The sequence below is a fragment of the Crinia signifera genome, chromosome 8 (genome assembly GCF_055691185.1).
Source record: "Crinia signifera chromosome 8, ASM5569118v1, whole genome shotgun sequence".
Classification (NCBI taxonomy): Eukaryota; Metazoa; Chordata; class Amphibia; order Anura; family Myobatrachidae; genus Crinia; species Crinia signifera.
In genome coordinates this window covers 9620781-9638292 of record NC_139224.1, presented here as the reverse complement: position 1 = coordinate 9638292, position 17512 = coordinate 9620781, and the positions used below count along the sequence as shown (strand labels likewise).

At 47.3% G+C, this 17512-nt stretch overlaps 1 protein-coding gene across 1 annotated transcript in view; it reads right to left on the bottom strand.

Annotated features, from left to right (window-relative positions):
• The window catches only part of LOC146025705 (interleukin-1 receptor-associated kinase-like 2), a 49243-nt gene that overhangs the window by 30548 nt on the left and 1183 nt on the right, over nucleotides 1–17512 (bottom strand). The window contains exon 2 of the mRNA XM_083155716.1: nucleotides 16596–16718. Coding sequence (XP_083011842.1) covers nucleotides 16596–16718 — 123 coding nt within the window. The remainder of the gene's footprint in view (nucleotides 1–16595; nucleotides 16719–17512) is intronic.

Genomic DNA, 17512 nt, shown 5'->3' with positions numbered 1-17512 from the left:
CCCCACACCCACAAATGTCACTGTACCATCCACACTATTAATGTACATCTTACTCTGTAACCGCTTTTTAATTAAACATAACAATACACCCCCCCTTCCACATCATATGCTCTCTATTTAACACATTTCACCTATAACTCAAGTTGCAATACAGGCATCTTACATACAATTCTAACCATATTTCTCACAATACAAACGTTCACAAATTAAGGGGGCGCAGGCCAGCCCCTTACGACGGTGTGAAGAGCGCCCGTAGGGTGCGATGAATCACCTAGTATATATATATATATATATATATATATATATATATATATATATATATATATATATATATATATATATATATATATACATACATACATATATATATACACATACACACATATATATATATACACATATATATATACACATATATATATATATATATATATATATACACATATATATATATACACATATATATATATACACATATATATATATACACATATATATATACACATATATATATACACATATATATATATACACATACACACACATATACATACATACAAAGGCATAGGAAGCCATTGTTTGGCTGAGACCTTTTCCTGCGCAGCCACCCCCCCCCCTCCGGTCACGGGTGTACCCCCGTTGCCATCCCCCACTCCCTGGGAGTTGCATGAGATTTATCACATGCAAAAATTGGCATATTAAGTGTGATTGGCATGTGATTCCTCCCGGGGTATGCCGGGACAATCAGGTCCGACTTGTCCTTAGGACCATACACGTTATAATTATTATATACTAGCTGACCCGCCCGGCGTTGCCCGGGAAAACCTTGGGGTTTTTTTATTTCCAAAATTGCTGAAAAATGTAATCTTACAGTATGCTGTGCCAAAGACCTAAGATTGTAATTTGTTGTAGATTTCACCATAATGTTAGAATGTGTTTGCATTGATACTCAATGACGGCAATGAATTCAGGTGTGGTGGTGTTGTTTGAAACACAACGATCCTGAGTTGATGAATTCTACATCCACTCCTGAGATTTAGCACCTATGACATAGCCTGCAACATCTGAGGGTCAGAAATCGGTACAAAATCAGAAAGGGATGTGGCCACACCTCCATTTCTATACTTTCAATGGTACAGTTTCTAGGATGTGTAAATACAGGTGCTGAGTGCGTGGAGACCGGGGTGGGCGTTACTTACCGCGCCATAATTAATAAAAAATTCAACGCTCCCTGCCACTCCCGCTCCCCTCACCAATCCAGCCTGCAGCAGTCTCTGAGGTCTGGAGATCTGTAAAGCACATGCACCGGTTATCTCTACCAGTGGGGCAGCCCCTGAGAGTGGGAGCATGTCCGCAGGCCTGGCCACATGACGTCATAACGCGACGCAGGCTACCCGCACAACACTGCAATGCACCACTGGGAATGGGTGCAATGGGCCAAATTCTTCCCTACACCCGCCGGGCCAATCCACCGATCCAGCCATCGCAATCATCAATGGGTGCATTGATAAGGTTTGGAGTGTAAGAAGTTGAAGAATAAGACTCAGATAAAGATTTTAAATGTTAAAGTGTACAATTTACTCAATAAATCATGCAAAGATATAAGTGTACATAGAAGTACAATCAAGAAATGAAAGTAGGATTAAAAATAAGTTCTGATTCAAACTCATAATTGTTTGGATGGGGGTGGGTTGTGAAACAAATCTATAGGTGGAGGGGGATATGGATATTGTGGGCATAATTGGTGTTTGGTACACCTACAGGGGCTACTCATTTGATGGGATTTTCACTACAGTGTCATGGTCACAGTGTCACCATAAGGGGATTCCCAATTCGGGTCCAGGTGGTCTTTTAGGAACCCTTTACAATCCCGTAGGTCTCTTCTCCTTGAGCCTACGGTCTCCCTTAATAATAGTCAATCACTGAGGGAGACCATAGGCTTTAGGAGAAGAGACCAATGGGATTGTAAAGGGGTCCCTAAAAGACCACCTGAACCCCAATTGGATTTCCCCCTACGGTGACACTGTAGTGAAAATTTCTCATCAACTGGGGACCACCTGTAGGTGTACCAAACACCAATTATGCCCACAATATCCATACCCCCCTCCACTTATAGATTTGTTTGGCAACCCACCCCATCCAAACAATTATCAGTTTGAATTAGAATTTATTTTTTAAACCTACTTTTATTTCTTGGTTGTACTTCTATGTACATATATTTTTTTCATGATTTATTGAGTAAATTGTACACTTTAACGTGGCAAATCTTCATCTCAGTATTATTCTTCAAATTCTTACACTCATAACATTCAAACGAATACATGCAGCGCTCATGCCCATCGACCAAACATTATCTATGAACCAAAAGAGTCTGGGACACCCTCAAGGCAGAGCAGTGCCTAACATACAACTGACAGGGTGAGTGCAGTGTACCCACTTTGTATTGATCAAGGGGTGCATTGGCCAGGACAAAGATTTCTCAGTGCAACTGGCTGGGGAGCGCAGTGACAGGCTGGAGGACTGGAGAGACGGATATGCGGAAAAAAGAAAAAACGGTACATTAGGTACAGTTTTTATTTGCTGGTACAGACTGTTAAATAAACGTCAATTTTTTATGTGTTCTGTGTGTTGTACTGTTTTTGTTTGTGTGATGTAGTGTATGTGGTTGTGTGTGTTGCATGTATCTGTCCAATGCGTAAGTGTGTGAGGTGTGCTATGTATATACAGTATGTGTATGTTGTGTCTTTGTGCAATGTTTAAGTGTGTGTTTTGTGTATGTTGTACTGTTTTTTTGGGTGTGTATGGTGAATGTGGGTGTGTGTTGTGTTGTTAGAGGTATGTTATGTGTGTGTGCTGTGTGTATCTGCCCTATGTGTAAGTGCGTAAGGTGTGCTACGTATAAATGTGTGTGCCGTGTGTATCTGTGCAATGTTTAAGTGTGTGTGATCTGTGTATTGTACTATTTTTGGCTGTTTGTTGTAGTGAATGTGGGTGTGTGTTGTGTTGTTAGAGGTATGTTATGTGTGTGTGTGCTGTGTTTATCTGCCCTATGTGTAAGTGCGTAAGGTGTGCTACGTATAAATGTGTGTGTGTGTAGTGTGCCGTGTGTATCTGTGCAATGTTTAAGTGTGTGTGATCTGTGTATTGTACTGTTTTTGGCTGTGTGTTGTAGTGAATGTGGGTGTGCGTTGTACTGTGAGTGGTGTGTTATGTGTGTGTTGTGTGTATCTGCTGAATGTGTAAGTTTGTGAGGTGCGCTACGTATACATGTGTGTGTAGTGTAGTGTGCTGTGCCTATCCTGGCAATGTTTGTGTGTGTTTCTGTATCTGCACAATGTTTAAGTGTGTGTGTTTGTTGAACTGTTGTTATGTGTGTGTTTTGTGTGTCTGTCCAATGTGTAAGTGTGTGAAGCTCGCTACGTATATATGTGTGTGTTGTGTACTATGTGTGCGTATGTGGTGTACTGTGTGTGTGTGCACGTGTACAATGTGTACATTTGTGTGTGATGTGTGGTCTATGTATATCCTCATTTATTCCTAATTGTTTAAAGTCTCCACCATAGTGTTAGAATGTGTCATTCATACTCAATGACAGCAATGAAATCAGGTGTGGAGTTGTTCCTTCGTAACGGTTTCCCAGATCGTCGATCCTTTTCCCAGATCATCAATTAAGGCAAATTAAAACTTGGTGTTTTTTAAATTTATAAGTGAGGACTTCCGGTGGGTGGCGCATCCAAGATGGCCACATCTTACATGAGCTCCGCTCAAACTGACTCCATCTAGTCCCATCCTCCCTCCTAACTGTACCCGCTGAACCCCAAACTGCAAACGCTGTGATCCTCAGCCCCTGGGGGTCCAGCCAAGCTAAATATCGCGGAGAGAGGACGACTGGGGAGCCCTCCCCGCACCGGAGTCCGGCCTGTGTTCAGGCCACATCGTGACCTGGAGAGCTGCACCGGGCACACTAAAGCCTACCTGCACATCCCCCTCATACCCAGCCGGAACATCTGCGGCTTGAGGGCTGAAAGATCTGGACGCCGTGAACACGGAAGAGACGAGCGGGACCGGGAGACACAGACCATCTGCGCCTGGAGCCCCGTCCGCGCCCGGAGACACGCACACCACGCCGCACGTCCCCCGCCACCTCAGTGCCTTATCCCCCGGCAGCGGGACCGCTGGCCGGCAACTGAGCGCACTGGAGAATCTGCCTGCTTCCCTGCCGCTGCTACCGACAGCTCCTGCATCAGCACCCGGACGGCTGAACGGGGGACGCGATCGCGCGCCCCTGAGAGGTAGTTGCGCACCCTTCCCCACCCCACTATAGACCGGGAGACCCAGCCAAAGACCCCACATACCGGCTCCCAGGTGCTACCGACTCCCACGGACCCCCACCCACCCTGGCACTGCTGCACATCTATAAGGGGTGACTGGGCGCTCCCCCCCACTCACTAAAGACTGAGATATAACAGGTGCACAGTGCATAACTGAGAGCCTGCGTTAGATAAAGGGCCTGATACCCTGCATCACACAAAGATCCGACACCCCTGCCCTACAAAGTGACTAGTGGGGTCCCTGGAGCTGTGGAGGTGCTGAGGGTCCGCCCCTGCCAATTTTGACACCATATGACCTTGAACGCAGGCACCACACCCAGCACTTGAGTGGACTGCACCAACCACCACACAGTCTGTGAACATTTAGTGTATACCCCCACACCACCTGCTGTAAGGGACCTGGACGACTGAACACTGGCCGCCCTGACGCTGTGGGATTCCCAACATACCCCATCAACCAACGGAACCCCATAAACAAGAGGCTTGCCCACACCCTGTGCCGCTCCACCCTATCCCTGACCCCGCATCTCCCTCTTTTCAATTCCCTGGCGATATTACAAATTAAGTACGCTTGCAGGAACGTACTCACTGGGTGAAATGCCCCTCACTCTCCTGTGACTTTGTACTAATTGGTATGGGAATTTACTCATATGCTGCATAATTGTTTTATCTTATAATATCTGTATCTTGTTGCCTAATTGACCTAAATATATAGTGCACTGTATTAACTAGCATAACAAACTAGCTAAGATTAACAACAGATTTGCCCAGCACTCTACAGGTTAAATTACTCACCTTCCTATCCTTTCAAACTAAAGAATTGTGTATAGGCTATATTTACTAGGTAGATACTGCCATCTTGTGACGAAAACTGAAACTGCCCTAAATTACCAATTGTAGAGGCTCATACCCTACATCTTGGAAAGGTATTGGAAAACCTATTACACCTTAAACCTCACGTATACTAATAGCCTTTAGCTACCCCACAGAATAGCTTGGGCTTTAGTCTACCTGTCGCTGCTTGGAACAAAATATACCTGGTGTTAAGTGCCTATAAATACTAGTGTACCGCAACTACCCATAAGGCTAATGTGCACTGGGCAAATCCTTTGATTGCATAACCTGCCTCTTACCTCTGCAGTTGCAAACAAATACCAATATATAGCTATAATGTAGACCTCTACCCTTAGCAGGGGGAAACAGACACTTGCCATAATATGACATTGTGATATTTAACCACTCTCATATCTGACCTCCACTGGTGGGCCCGATCCTACCTTAAAATCCTGCTGTCCGATCCTTGTCACTCCGAAGACTGAAAAATTGAGTGAACCCGGGAAAAAGTGCACCACTCGGCACATCTAATCTATTACTGGTATACCTACCACCCATTACCGGGGCTGATTGTTGCCTAAACCCTAAATTCCAGGTGGTACCCCTCTCCTAATTTTTCTTATTTCCCTTCACCCCCCTACACCAAATCTGGTTAATGGACAGATTCCTGTCCCCGACACGCTCACGCCCCACCTCGCCACTTGAAGAGCACAAAATGCGCCGTAACAGGAACGCTAACAAGACACCCTCAGCTCCCCATTCCTCACAATCCACTACGGATGCCAACCCCCCACATGACAATGACCTCCCCTCAGACAGCCAGTCAGGCTTCTCATCTACAGCTCAGGAAATATTGTCAGTCCTGATGCCACACATCGACAAAAAACTAGATGAATTCAAAACTTCTTTCCAGACTACAGTCAGGGAAGTCGCAGCTAACACCTCCCGTATTGCCGACCTTGAACAAAGAGTGAGCGACGTGGAGGATTCTGTTACTAATATACAATCCTCCTCAGACTCCTCAATAATGATGATACAGGAACTCCAAGACAAAATTGAGGATTTAGAAAATAGAAACCGGAGAAATAACCTCCGATTCATAGGCATCCCTGAAAGCATTAAGCCAAATATGTTGTCAGACTATCTCACCTCCAAATTATTACTAGCACTAGATGTCTCAGACACAGTTGACTTCCCACACATAGAGCGAGTGCATAGAATCGGACCAGAAAGGACGGACCCCAACTCACGCCCTAGACCAGTAATAGCACGATACCTTGACTTCAGAACAAAAGAATCAATAATACGTGCTTACAAGAAAACGGAGCAACTCACAATTGATGGCACACGTGTACTCATATTCCAAGATTTTTCTGTGGCAGTAGCCCAGAAACGTAAGGCCTTCTCCCCAATATGCAAATTTTTGGTGGACTCCCACAGGAGATTCGCCTTATTGTACCCGGCCAAGTTGCGGGTAACGGACAATGGACGTACGGTATTGTTCGATGACCCTGAAGCCGCAAGAGCGCACCTGATGCCATCAATTGACTCTCCTAGCTCACCAGTGACAACATGAGCTATTACACAATACTGCTGATCTTAATTGTTTCTCCCTGTGCTAGACCTTAATTAATGTTAAGTTTATTACTGTTAGATATACTGTTACTGTTGTATAGTCCACATCCGGTCGGTTCTGATACCCCAATCAGAACCCACTGGGAAAGTTTGGTTTGGAAAATATGGAAAATGTTGTCAAAGCTTCGCATGTTACTTACAACAAAAAATTTTTTTGTTATTGTTGCTCGAAATACATTGCTGTATCAGACATGTTTAATCTATCAGACATGGGGATTACCACATGTCGCAATACGGTCCTGTACTCGCTGGGATGGAGGACCGTCTTGTATATTTAATTTCTGTTCTAATGTTTTTGCCAAGGCTGGAGTAGGATGACACCACACGTTCCCACGACCCTACCATACTCACCCCCCTCGCACTCTATTAACGTATTATCTTGGAATGTGAGCGGCCTAAACTCCCCAATTAAAAGGAGGAGAATAATATCCCATATAAAACACCATGACCCAGATATCATTCTATTACAGGAGACCCATTGGAAAGCCGGTGAAGACTCATCACTTAGGGCACCATGGATCGCAGAGTGCATATCAGCCCCTTACGTCACCAAAGCAAGAGGGGTAGCCGTACTTTTCTCAAAAAAATTAGTCTATTCCATTACTGACTCAATCTTAGACCCTGAGGGCAGATTCCTGCTATTAGACATACGGATAGGAGACTCGACATACACCATCTTAAATATATACGCCCCTAACACCCAGGCCCCAGACTTTCTCTGCCAGATCTCCCAACTATTAGCACAACGACCACACTCCTCGTTAATCATAGGAGGAGATTTTAATATAGTTAAAGACCCCACACTGGATAAATTACCTCCCCCACGGTCCATCTCTTCCGCCATATGGACAGCATTCAATACATTCTTAACCCAAACACATGTAACTGATGCATGGAGGCTATTCCACCCGACTGACAAATCATTCACATTTCACTCGGGAGTCCATCGTTCATTCTCACGGATAGACTACATACTTGTAGCAGACCACCTAATCTCCTCCGTTACCTCAGCTAACATAGGAGACATCCTGATCTCAGATCACGCCCCCATAACCTTATCCCTCAACATATCCTCTACAAACCCATTGCACAGATCTTGGAGATTTCCCTCATATCTCTTCCACTCAGAAAACTTTTGCCAATACCTAAAACACCACTGGCTTGACTACATGGACACTAACATAGAACACTGGGACACGCCGGTGCTGTTTTGGGAAGCTGCAAAATCAGTAATGAGGGGTCACATAATAGCATACGTGGCCAAACGGAACAAAGCCTCCAGAAAACAATACGAATCCCTACACACCAATATGACCACTTGCCTTAGCACCTACATCTCTAACCCCAACGATGACAACCACACAGCTTACCAGCAGGCGAAACATCTTCTTGAAGACTTTTTACTCTCACAGGCCCAAAGGCATCTTGATTTCAATAAAAATAGATATTATCGATGGGGTAATCGCACCGGGCGCTTATTGGCAAATCTGACTAAACCCTTCCACCGCAGGAGCCACATCACATCCATAAATCAAACTAGCGACTCCCCACCCCTGACAAAGACACATGACATAGTCAATGCATTCCAGTCTTTTTACACCACTCTATACTCAGCTGACCCCCCGGACTACACACAAATGGACCAACTACTCAGAGACTCTAGACTACCCTCTCTCTCCCAATCCCAAATAGAAATGTTAGACAAAGACATCACAGCTGAGGAGGTGACACAAGCCATCACATCCCTTCAAACAAACAAATCCCCGGGACCAGACGGATTTTCCGGGGAATATTATAAAATATTACAACCAGACATCATCCCAACACTGTTAGAACTCTACCAGACCATACATAAAGCCCAACCCTCTTATCCCTCATTTAATGCGGCATACACGACCTTAATTCTTAAACCCGGACGCGACTCCACGAAGTTGGACTCATACCGCCCTATTACTCTTTTAAATGTAGATTTTAAACTCCTATCTAAAATTATGGCAACAAGAATACAGTCCTTCCTTTCGGAAATCATCTCACCCGCCCAAATGGGGTTTGTCGCGGGACGACAATCCGTTAAGGGTATTCGCACTGCAATAGCCTCAGTAATTACTTCCAACCTCCACCCCAATGCCCCACACATGTTACTGAGCCTAGACGCCCATAAGGCATTTGACACCGTATCTTGGCCCTTCTTATTCCTAACACTCTCAGCCTACTCTTTCGGACCTCACTTTATAAATTTGGTAAAATTCTTTTACAACGCCCCAGACACCTCCCTACTTATTAATGGAACTAAGAGCACACCCATCAGGATGCACAGAGGGACTAGACAGGGATGCCCCCTTTCCCCGATCTTGTTTAACCTTTCCTTAGACCCCATACTCAGACTAATTGACTCTTGGCCCACCCTACAGGGAATACATGTAGGCAACATGGAAATTAAAACTACTGCATTCGCCGACGATGTCTTAATATACATTTCAAATCCCAAAACCTCATTACGTCCTCTCCTAGATCTTCTACGTAACTCAGGTCGGCTATCTGGGTTCCAAATTAATCTGGAAAAATCTGAGATTCTATATCTGAAACAGGGGTTCACCCGCCCCAAGTGGGCATCACAGTTACCCATGAGATGGGCTAAAGGTCGTCTGACTTATTTAGGCATAACCCTACCCAAAAACATACAAAACCTATATACCTATAACATAAGCAGGACTATCAAAAATCTCACTAGAGATTTAAATAGAATGGGCCATCTCCAGCTGTCCTACTTGGGCAGGGCGAACCTCCTACGAATGATATATTTCCCAAAACTCTTGTACCAGATCCAAGTTCTGCCTCTTCTACTAACTAAATCTGATACCCTTACCATAACAAAACTGTTCCGGACTTTTATTTGGAACAAGGGAAGAGCAAGGATTGGAATGATAAAATTAATTCAACCCAAATGGAACGGGGGCATTAACTTCCCAGATATAACAATATATAATCAAGCGGCAGTATTCAGATACCTTAAAGACTGGCTACTCACGAACCATACTTATGCTAACACCACCCTAGAACAAAACTTTCTACCCCGTACATCCCTAATTGCCTTCCTACACCTAGAAGATAGGGACATCCCTCCGGAAATACATCTTAATCCACTCCTGATGTCAGTCCGTAAATTATGGCTAACCTTACGCCACTCTTTTCACTTGAACCCAAATCATTCTATACATCTACCATTCGTCCGAAATCCTCAATTCCATGAAGGTAACGCCCCACCCCTCTTTACGAGTTGGAATAATGCAGGACTGCATAGAGTCGGACAGTTAATAGATGCCCAAACTCACAAACCACTCACTTTTTTAACAGCTTCTAAAGATTTTCCGGTGATAACCACCCTTAACTTAAATTTTATTCAGGCCCAATCGTATGCTGACAAAATTTCCAAACTTATCCCGGAAAGGGATTGGAATAATGACCTTGATAATGTACTCTTGGCTCCCCCCCTGCCCAAAAAAGCGATCTCTACTTACTATAAATTTCTTCGGAAACCTCTCGACTATTCATCACAACGCACAGGCCTTAACCAATGGTTAGAACACTTCCCTTCCTTAACGACAGACACTCTGTTAAAGACCTTACAGACCTCAATCACGACATTCCCAATGGCCAAATTCTCGGAAATGTACCTAAACATTTTTCACCGATCATACATTTCTCCCTCACGAGGGTTTCAGATGCAAATCCTGGACTCACCAGGATGCACCAGATGTAATAACCCCCAGGCAGACCTGTACCACTGCTTCTGGGCATGCCCGTCGGTGAAGAAATTCTGGACCGACGTCCGTGACTTCGCCAACGAGCATTTGGTAAATTACACTCCGCTCACCCCAGAATGGGCTATATTTGGAATCCTCCCAGAAGAAATTAGAATCCGTAAACCCATCAAAAAATTAATGTTGGCAATCTCATCGGCTGCCCGCAAAACGATACTCCAAGTATGGATCCAAGCCTCCCCTCCAGCCTTGGCAATGTTCAAAGATAAGCTGTTTTTTATTTTTCACATGGATTGGTTGGAGGCCTCCCTCCAAAAAGACTCACGTACCAAACAGTTCTTTGCTACTTGGAACAGCTATATGGAAACCCTACCCATATCAACCAAGCAAACTCTTCATCAATGTTTCAAACATACCCGCTGGTACGAAGAACAGTTGCTACTTAATGACCCTCCGCTAATCCTAGAATAAGGGATGATCCTACTCAGTTAATTTCAATATTTTGTACAAAGTATAATAATGACAAGGAAACTTGTGAATACTATGTATCCTAACCTCACTGTATGTATTCTTATATAAATGTCTGAATCACATGCCAGTATGTACAGCAACGTATTATTTTTGAATTGATGCTTTGACATAATAAAAAGTTTTGAAAAAAAAAAAAAAATTTATAAGTGAAATTTCCCAAAAACGGCTTCGAGGTGCACACCACCGGGTACAGAGGTATCTTGTTGCAGAATTTGGTGGCTCTGAGTGCCACGGTGTGTCCGCAATGCAACGGACACGCACACAGACTCTTCAACTTATTATATAGACAATATCCCATCTCATCGCATCTCAGTGAAATCTAGTACAAAAAGTATGTGCAGCACATTGTAATGTGTATGGGCACCTTAATGTATGGGGGCCTTAAGGATCCAGGATTTGAGAGATGAAACACCTCTGTCCAATATCCAGTGTACACACGAATGAAGTATAGCTTCTAGCAGTCCTAATCATCATTTGATCTCCCAAATGTTCCTATCGCGCCATTCTAGACTCCTGCTCAGCACAGTGTCAGAGTTAGCCGCCTCCATCAACATCCAATGGACAAGAAGGACCTGTCAGGTGCCTGGCTAGTACAGGGAACCCCAGGAAAGCAGGTACAGTGCATCCTGTGCAGCAGTTTCTGCAGGTACAGTGCATCCTGTGCAGCAGTTTCTGCAGGTACAGTGCATCCTGTGCAGCAGTTTCTGCAGGTACAGTGCATCCTGTGCAGCAGTTTCTGCAGGTACAGTGCATCCTGCGTAGGATGACATCACCTGTAGCAGCCCCACTGCAGGACGATGTACAAATTGTCCCAAACTTAGGTCCTTATTCTGATCGGTGCGGCCGGATCCAAATATGCGGCCAGCACCGTGCGTCCTAAACCCCGCCTTCCATACGGATCGCCAACTCCGTCCGTACGCGGTAAGAAGCTTTCCGAACGGACCGCACGTGTATTTCTCAAGAATACACCTCCTCCATCTCTGGGAACCTCCCCCATCATTCGATGGTCGCAGACCATCGAATGCAGGACTGAATGGCCAGGCAGCTCCCGCGAGCTCAGACCACTCGGGCATTTCTCTGTATAAAAGCAGGGATATGGGCGGGCAGCTGACATCCGGCAATGTCATATGTCCGCCCCCTACACGTGCGTCACGGCCGCATTACCATACGTACGCCCAGCGTTTTCATGGGAACGCCCATGAAACGCGGGGCGTATGCATATGTTAATGCGGCCAAACAGCCCTTCACGCCCCTCTCCACCCCCTGTTCGTAGTGTACACATTTCATGCGGAATTTGGACGTGCGTCCCGCTCGCACATGCGCAGACACAAAACATCGGCGGCACGAACGCACGCGGCCATTACCGCACCAACCAGAATAAGGGCCTTAGTATTTGTGTGTGTGGATCAGTGTTTCATTACCGATCTACGGTTATACTTAACGCTCCCTACTAGGGATTAGAGGTCTGGAGGGATAAGAACAGAAGAACAAATTTAAATCAGAGGCAAAAATATGTACAAAGCTTTACAGGAAATCTTACAATGTTACATAGGAGTCACATAACGCACACGAGCAATGATATAGAACAGGCAGAAAGAGATCACCTTGTATCCAAGGGAATGACGGCTGCTGCTGCTTGGGGTCTGCATAGAAAGATACAGCAGGACTCCAGATGGCGGACAGAAAATGTCTAGGTCGACAGTTAAAAAAGGTTGACATGCACAAGGTGGACACTTTCCCGAAGCATGCAGGGAGATGTGGTACACTAGCTGGAGGTCCACTCGCTCAGGTGTCAACAGTGACTGCCAAAATTTTTTTTAAGTCATGTCGACCCTTCACTTGTGTCAAACATTTGCTGTTGACCTAGACATTGTCTGGGAACCGTACCACACCCCCCCATAGGGCTGACACTCCGGTACGTACCACACCCCCCATAGGGCTGACACTCGGGTACGTACCACACCCCCCATAGAACTGACACTCGGGTACGTACCACACCCCCCATAGGGCTGACACTCGGGTACGTACCACACCCCCCATAGGGCTGACACTCGGGTACGTACCACACCCCCCATAGGGCTGACACTCGGGTACGTACCACACCCCCCATAGGACTGACACTCCGGTACGTACCACGCCCCCCATAGGGCTGACACTCTGGTACGTACCACACCCCCCATAGGACTGGCACACCGGTACGTACCACACCCCCCATAGGACTGGCACTCCGGTACGTACCACACCCCCCATAGGGCTGACACTCGGGTACGTACCACACCCCCCATAGAACTGACACTCGGGTACGTACCACACCCCCCATAGGGCTGACACTCGGGTACGTACCACACCCCCCATAGGGCTGACACTCGGGTACGTACCACACCCCCCATAGGACTGACACTCCGGTACGTACCACGCCCCCCATAGGGCTGACACTCTGGTACGTACCACACCCCCCATAGGACTGGCACACCGGTACGTACCACACCCCCCATAGGACTGGCACTCCGGTACGTACCACACCCCCCATAGGGCTGACACTCCGGTACGTACCACACCCCCCATAGGGCTGACACTCCGGTACGTACCACACCCCCCATAGGACTGGCACACCGGTACGTACCACACCCCCCATAGGGCTGGCACTCCGGTACGTACCACACCCCCCATAGGGCTGACACTCCGGTACGTACCACACCCCCCATAGGACTGGCACACCGGTACGTACCACACCCCCCATAGGGCTGACACTCCGGTACGTACCACACCCCCCATAGGGCTGACACTCCGGTACGTACCACACCCCCCATAGGGCTGGCACTCCGGTACGTACCACACCCCCCATAGGGCTGACACTCCGGTACGTACCACACCCCCCATAGGGCTGACACTCCGGTACGTACCACACCCCCCATAGGACTGGCACACCGGTACGTACCACACCCCCCATAGGACTGGCACTCCGGTACGTACCACACCCCCCATAGGGCTGACACTCCGGTACGTACCACACCCCCCATAGGGCTGACACTCCGGTACGTACCACACCCCCCATAGGGCTGACACTCCGGTACGTACCACACCCCCCATAGGGCTGGCACTCCGGTACGTACCACACCCCCCATAGGGCTGACACTCCGGTACGTACCACACCCCCCATAGGGCTGACACTCCGGTACGTACCACACCCCCCATAGGACTGGCACTCCGGTACGTACCACACCCCCCATAGGACTGACACTCGGGTAAGTACCACACCCCCCATAGGACTGACACTCGGGTAAGTACCACACCCCATAGGACTGGCACTCGGGTAGGTACCACACTCCATAGGACTGGTACTCGGGTACGTACCACACTCCATAGGACTGACACTCGGGTACGTACCACACTCCATAGGACTGACACTCGGGTACGTACCACACTCCATAGGACTGACACTCGGGTACGTACCACAACCCATAGGACTGACACTCGGGTACGTACCACACCCCATAGGACTGACACTCGGGTACGTACCACACCCCATAGGACTGACACTTGGGTACGTACACAACCCCATTTATTCCTGCCCTCCTGTTCCTCTGCCCTCCAGCCCTGAGACCTTATCAGGGAATGTGTGCAAGTTACTCCCTCCTGCAATTCATTTACTCCTTGGCACAGGGGCATAGCTTGGTCATGTGACCTCTCATCACCCTAAGGATGTAATAGTGCCTGAATTGGCGAAAGGTTACCCTGTAGCCCTGTGCTATAACCCCCAGTCTGTGGCTTCTTGCTGCCCCCATTCCCCTCCTCACATCATGTCACTGCCCCTGTCACATGCAGCTCTGTCCTCACTGACATATCACTCATCTCCTGATATACTCTGTGCTGCTGGGGACCCTGCTCCTCCCACTATATAACTGCCAGTCTGTGGCTTCCTGCTGCCCCCATTACCCCCTCACATCATGTCACTGCCCCGGTCACATGCAGCCCTGTCCTCACTGACAGATCACTCATCTCCTGATATACTCTGTGCTGCTGGGGACCCTGCTCCTCCCACTATATAACTGCCAGTCTGTGGCTTTCTGCTGCCTCCATTCCCCTCCTCACATCATGTCACTGCCCCTGTCACACGCAGCTGTCTCCTTACTGACACATCACTCATCTCCTGATGTACTCTGTGCTGCTGGGGGACCCCGCTCCTCTCCGTCATGACACTGTTCTGTCCACAAACGCAATGAAATAAGACGACAGGTCATTTGCCCCCAGATTACCAGTGCACCTGACACCCGAAAATGCGCTTCCTTGAAGATTACAAAACAAAAAAGTTAGTAGGAGAAGAGAATACAAGGGATTGCTCTGGATAGACCGGAACGCCTATAAAGAAACAACACTTCCGGGTAGTTAGTAAGGCTGGGATGAAAAGCACAGAAATACAATGCAGTGTATTCAGCAGAAGTTGTAGGTTGGGAAATACAAAACCATGAAATCTTTATCGGTCTATCAGTTGCGGTTTATATCACCAGAAGGAATCCTATACCAGAGACCATGACACAGGCCACTAACGAGCCCCTCGCAGTCACCACCACCGTGCCAATCTCTAGCAATGCCGAAGACTAGGGTGCCGCTGCAGTATCTGATGCCACCACTATTATACGCTGGCTGAGCGGTACAAGCAGAATAGGAGTAGGACGGACAATGCTGGCTGCTGGACACGTTGCAGCTGGAGGAGACAGCGTATGGGCAATAATCGGGGCCTCGTCACCCTCTCGCCCATCTAGAGTGTAAGAAGAATTGCACCAGTCCACTGCAGCTCTTGTCTCAATGCACCATGTGGAGCAGTCTGCTTTCTGCGTCTTCTAACCTAGTCTGTTCTGCAAGTCGGCGCAAGTCCTTGGTGATATTTGGCCGGTTCTCAAGGTCTTCATACAGGGATGCCACAATCTCCAGCTTTCGGTAATCTTCCGGGTTCACCAGACTCCGGACCACCTGCAGGCACCGATCCTTCAGGCTGAAGACTGTGGAGGAAACATGTTCTTATGTTGAGTTATGAAGGTTGTAGTTCCCATTCATCCTAGAACCAATGAGAGTGGTTCTAGGACAGGCATGTCCAAACTGTGGCCCTCCAGCTGTTGCAAACGACACATCCCAGCATGCCTTGCCATAGCTTTAGCATTCCCCAATAGCAAAACTGTGGCAAGGCATGATGGGACTTGTAGTTTTGCAACAGCTGGAGGGCCATAGTTTGGACATGCCTGGTCTTGGCTCTGTGTCACATTGCGCAGGCCAAACAGCCACTCCTCCCGCCCCTGGCAGCACTGCCGCCGCACCACACAAGTAAGTAAATATGTGGGGGAGGCCGAGGCGTGTTTTTTGTTATTAAGGAAGCCAATCCCGGGATTGCAAAAATGCCCGGGAATTGGCTTCCCTGGTTCAAAGGGTTTGTCCCCATGAGTCAGCTGTTTTATAAATGGAGTCTGTAACATGCAGCAGGCTATGTAGCACGTGAACAGAACGTTACCTGGCAACGAGATGTTGACAACCGCTGTCTGTCCGTTCTCATTTGGCGAAGGCACATAGATCTCCTTCTTGTTCACCATCAGAGCCACGTCTGTGTCAACCTCACGGAACAACCAAATATGTCCTGAGGCATAGAAGTAAATGCAGATTTAGCAAGGGATATCCTTGTTACATATAATATAAATGGTGCACCAGCCAATTGGCTCCTGGAATGTGCTTGAAAAATTACAGGAGCTGATTGGTTGGAGCACCGGATCTGCCCCTTAGGCTGGGTACACTCTTGGCGATTCCCGTCACTGACAATATTGGTAACTATATCGCCGGTGCCGTGGGAGAAAGATATAGCGTATACACACTGACCGATATCGGTCGGTGACGTGACCCCCACTTCGTGTTTGCAGTCGCTGATGATATTGTTAGATTGAGCTGCATGTACAGAAGACAGGAAGCGGCCATTGTTAACCATATTGAGCATAAACACTGGCCGATGTTGATGATATATCGTTACCAATATTGTTATTGTGCAAATCATTAATGATATATCACTAAAGGCCGCCATACACTTGTGCAAAGTATTGCATTCAGCCTCAAAAGCGATTCCTCAGAAACTACCTGCGGCTATGATCCATCCCCCCCCAATCCAATGTGTACGGGACCGCGGATCGGAATCGGAGGTAAATCGCATATGATATGCCACTTTTTTACATGATCAGCCCAATGAGTTGTAATCGTGTGAAAAAGAGCCAATGTTGGGTACAGCAATGTGTGCCAGTGGGCCAATGTGTCGGGCCTATGCATCGACAGTTCGGATAATGGGCCCACAGAATGATGGAGCGATAGACGCAGACCTAGCATTATGACCCGGGTGGCAACGCAGCAAGGCCGACGGGTGACTGCATTACTAGCAACCACCTACTG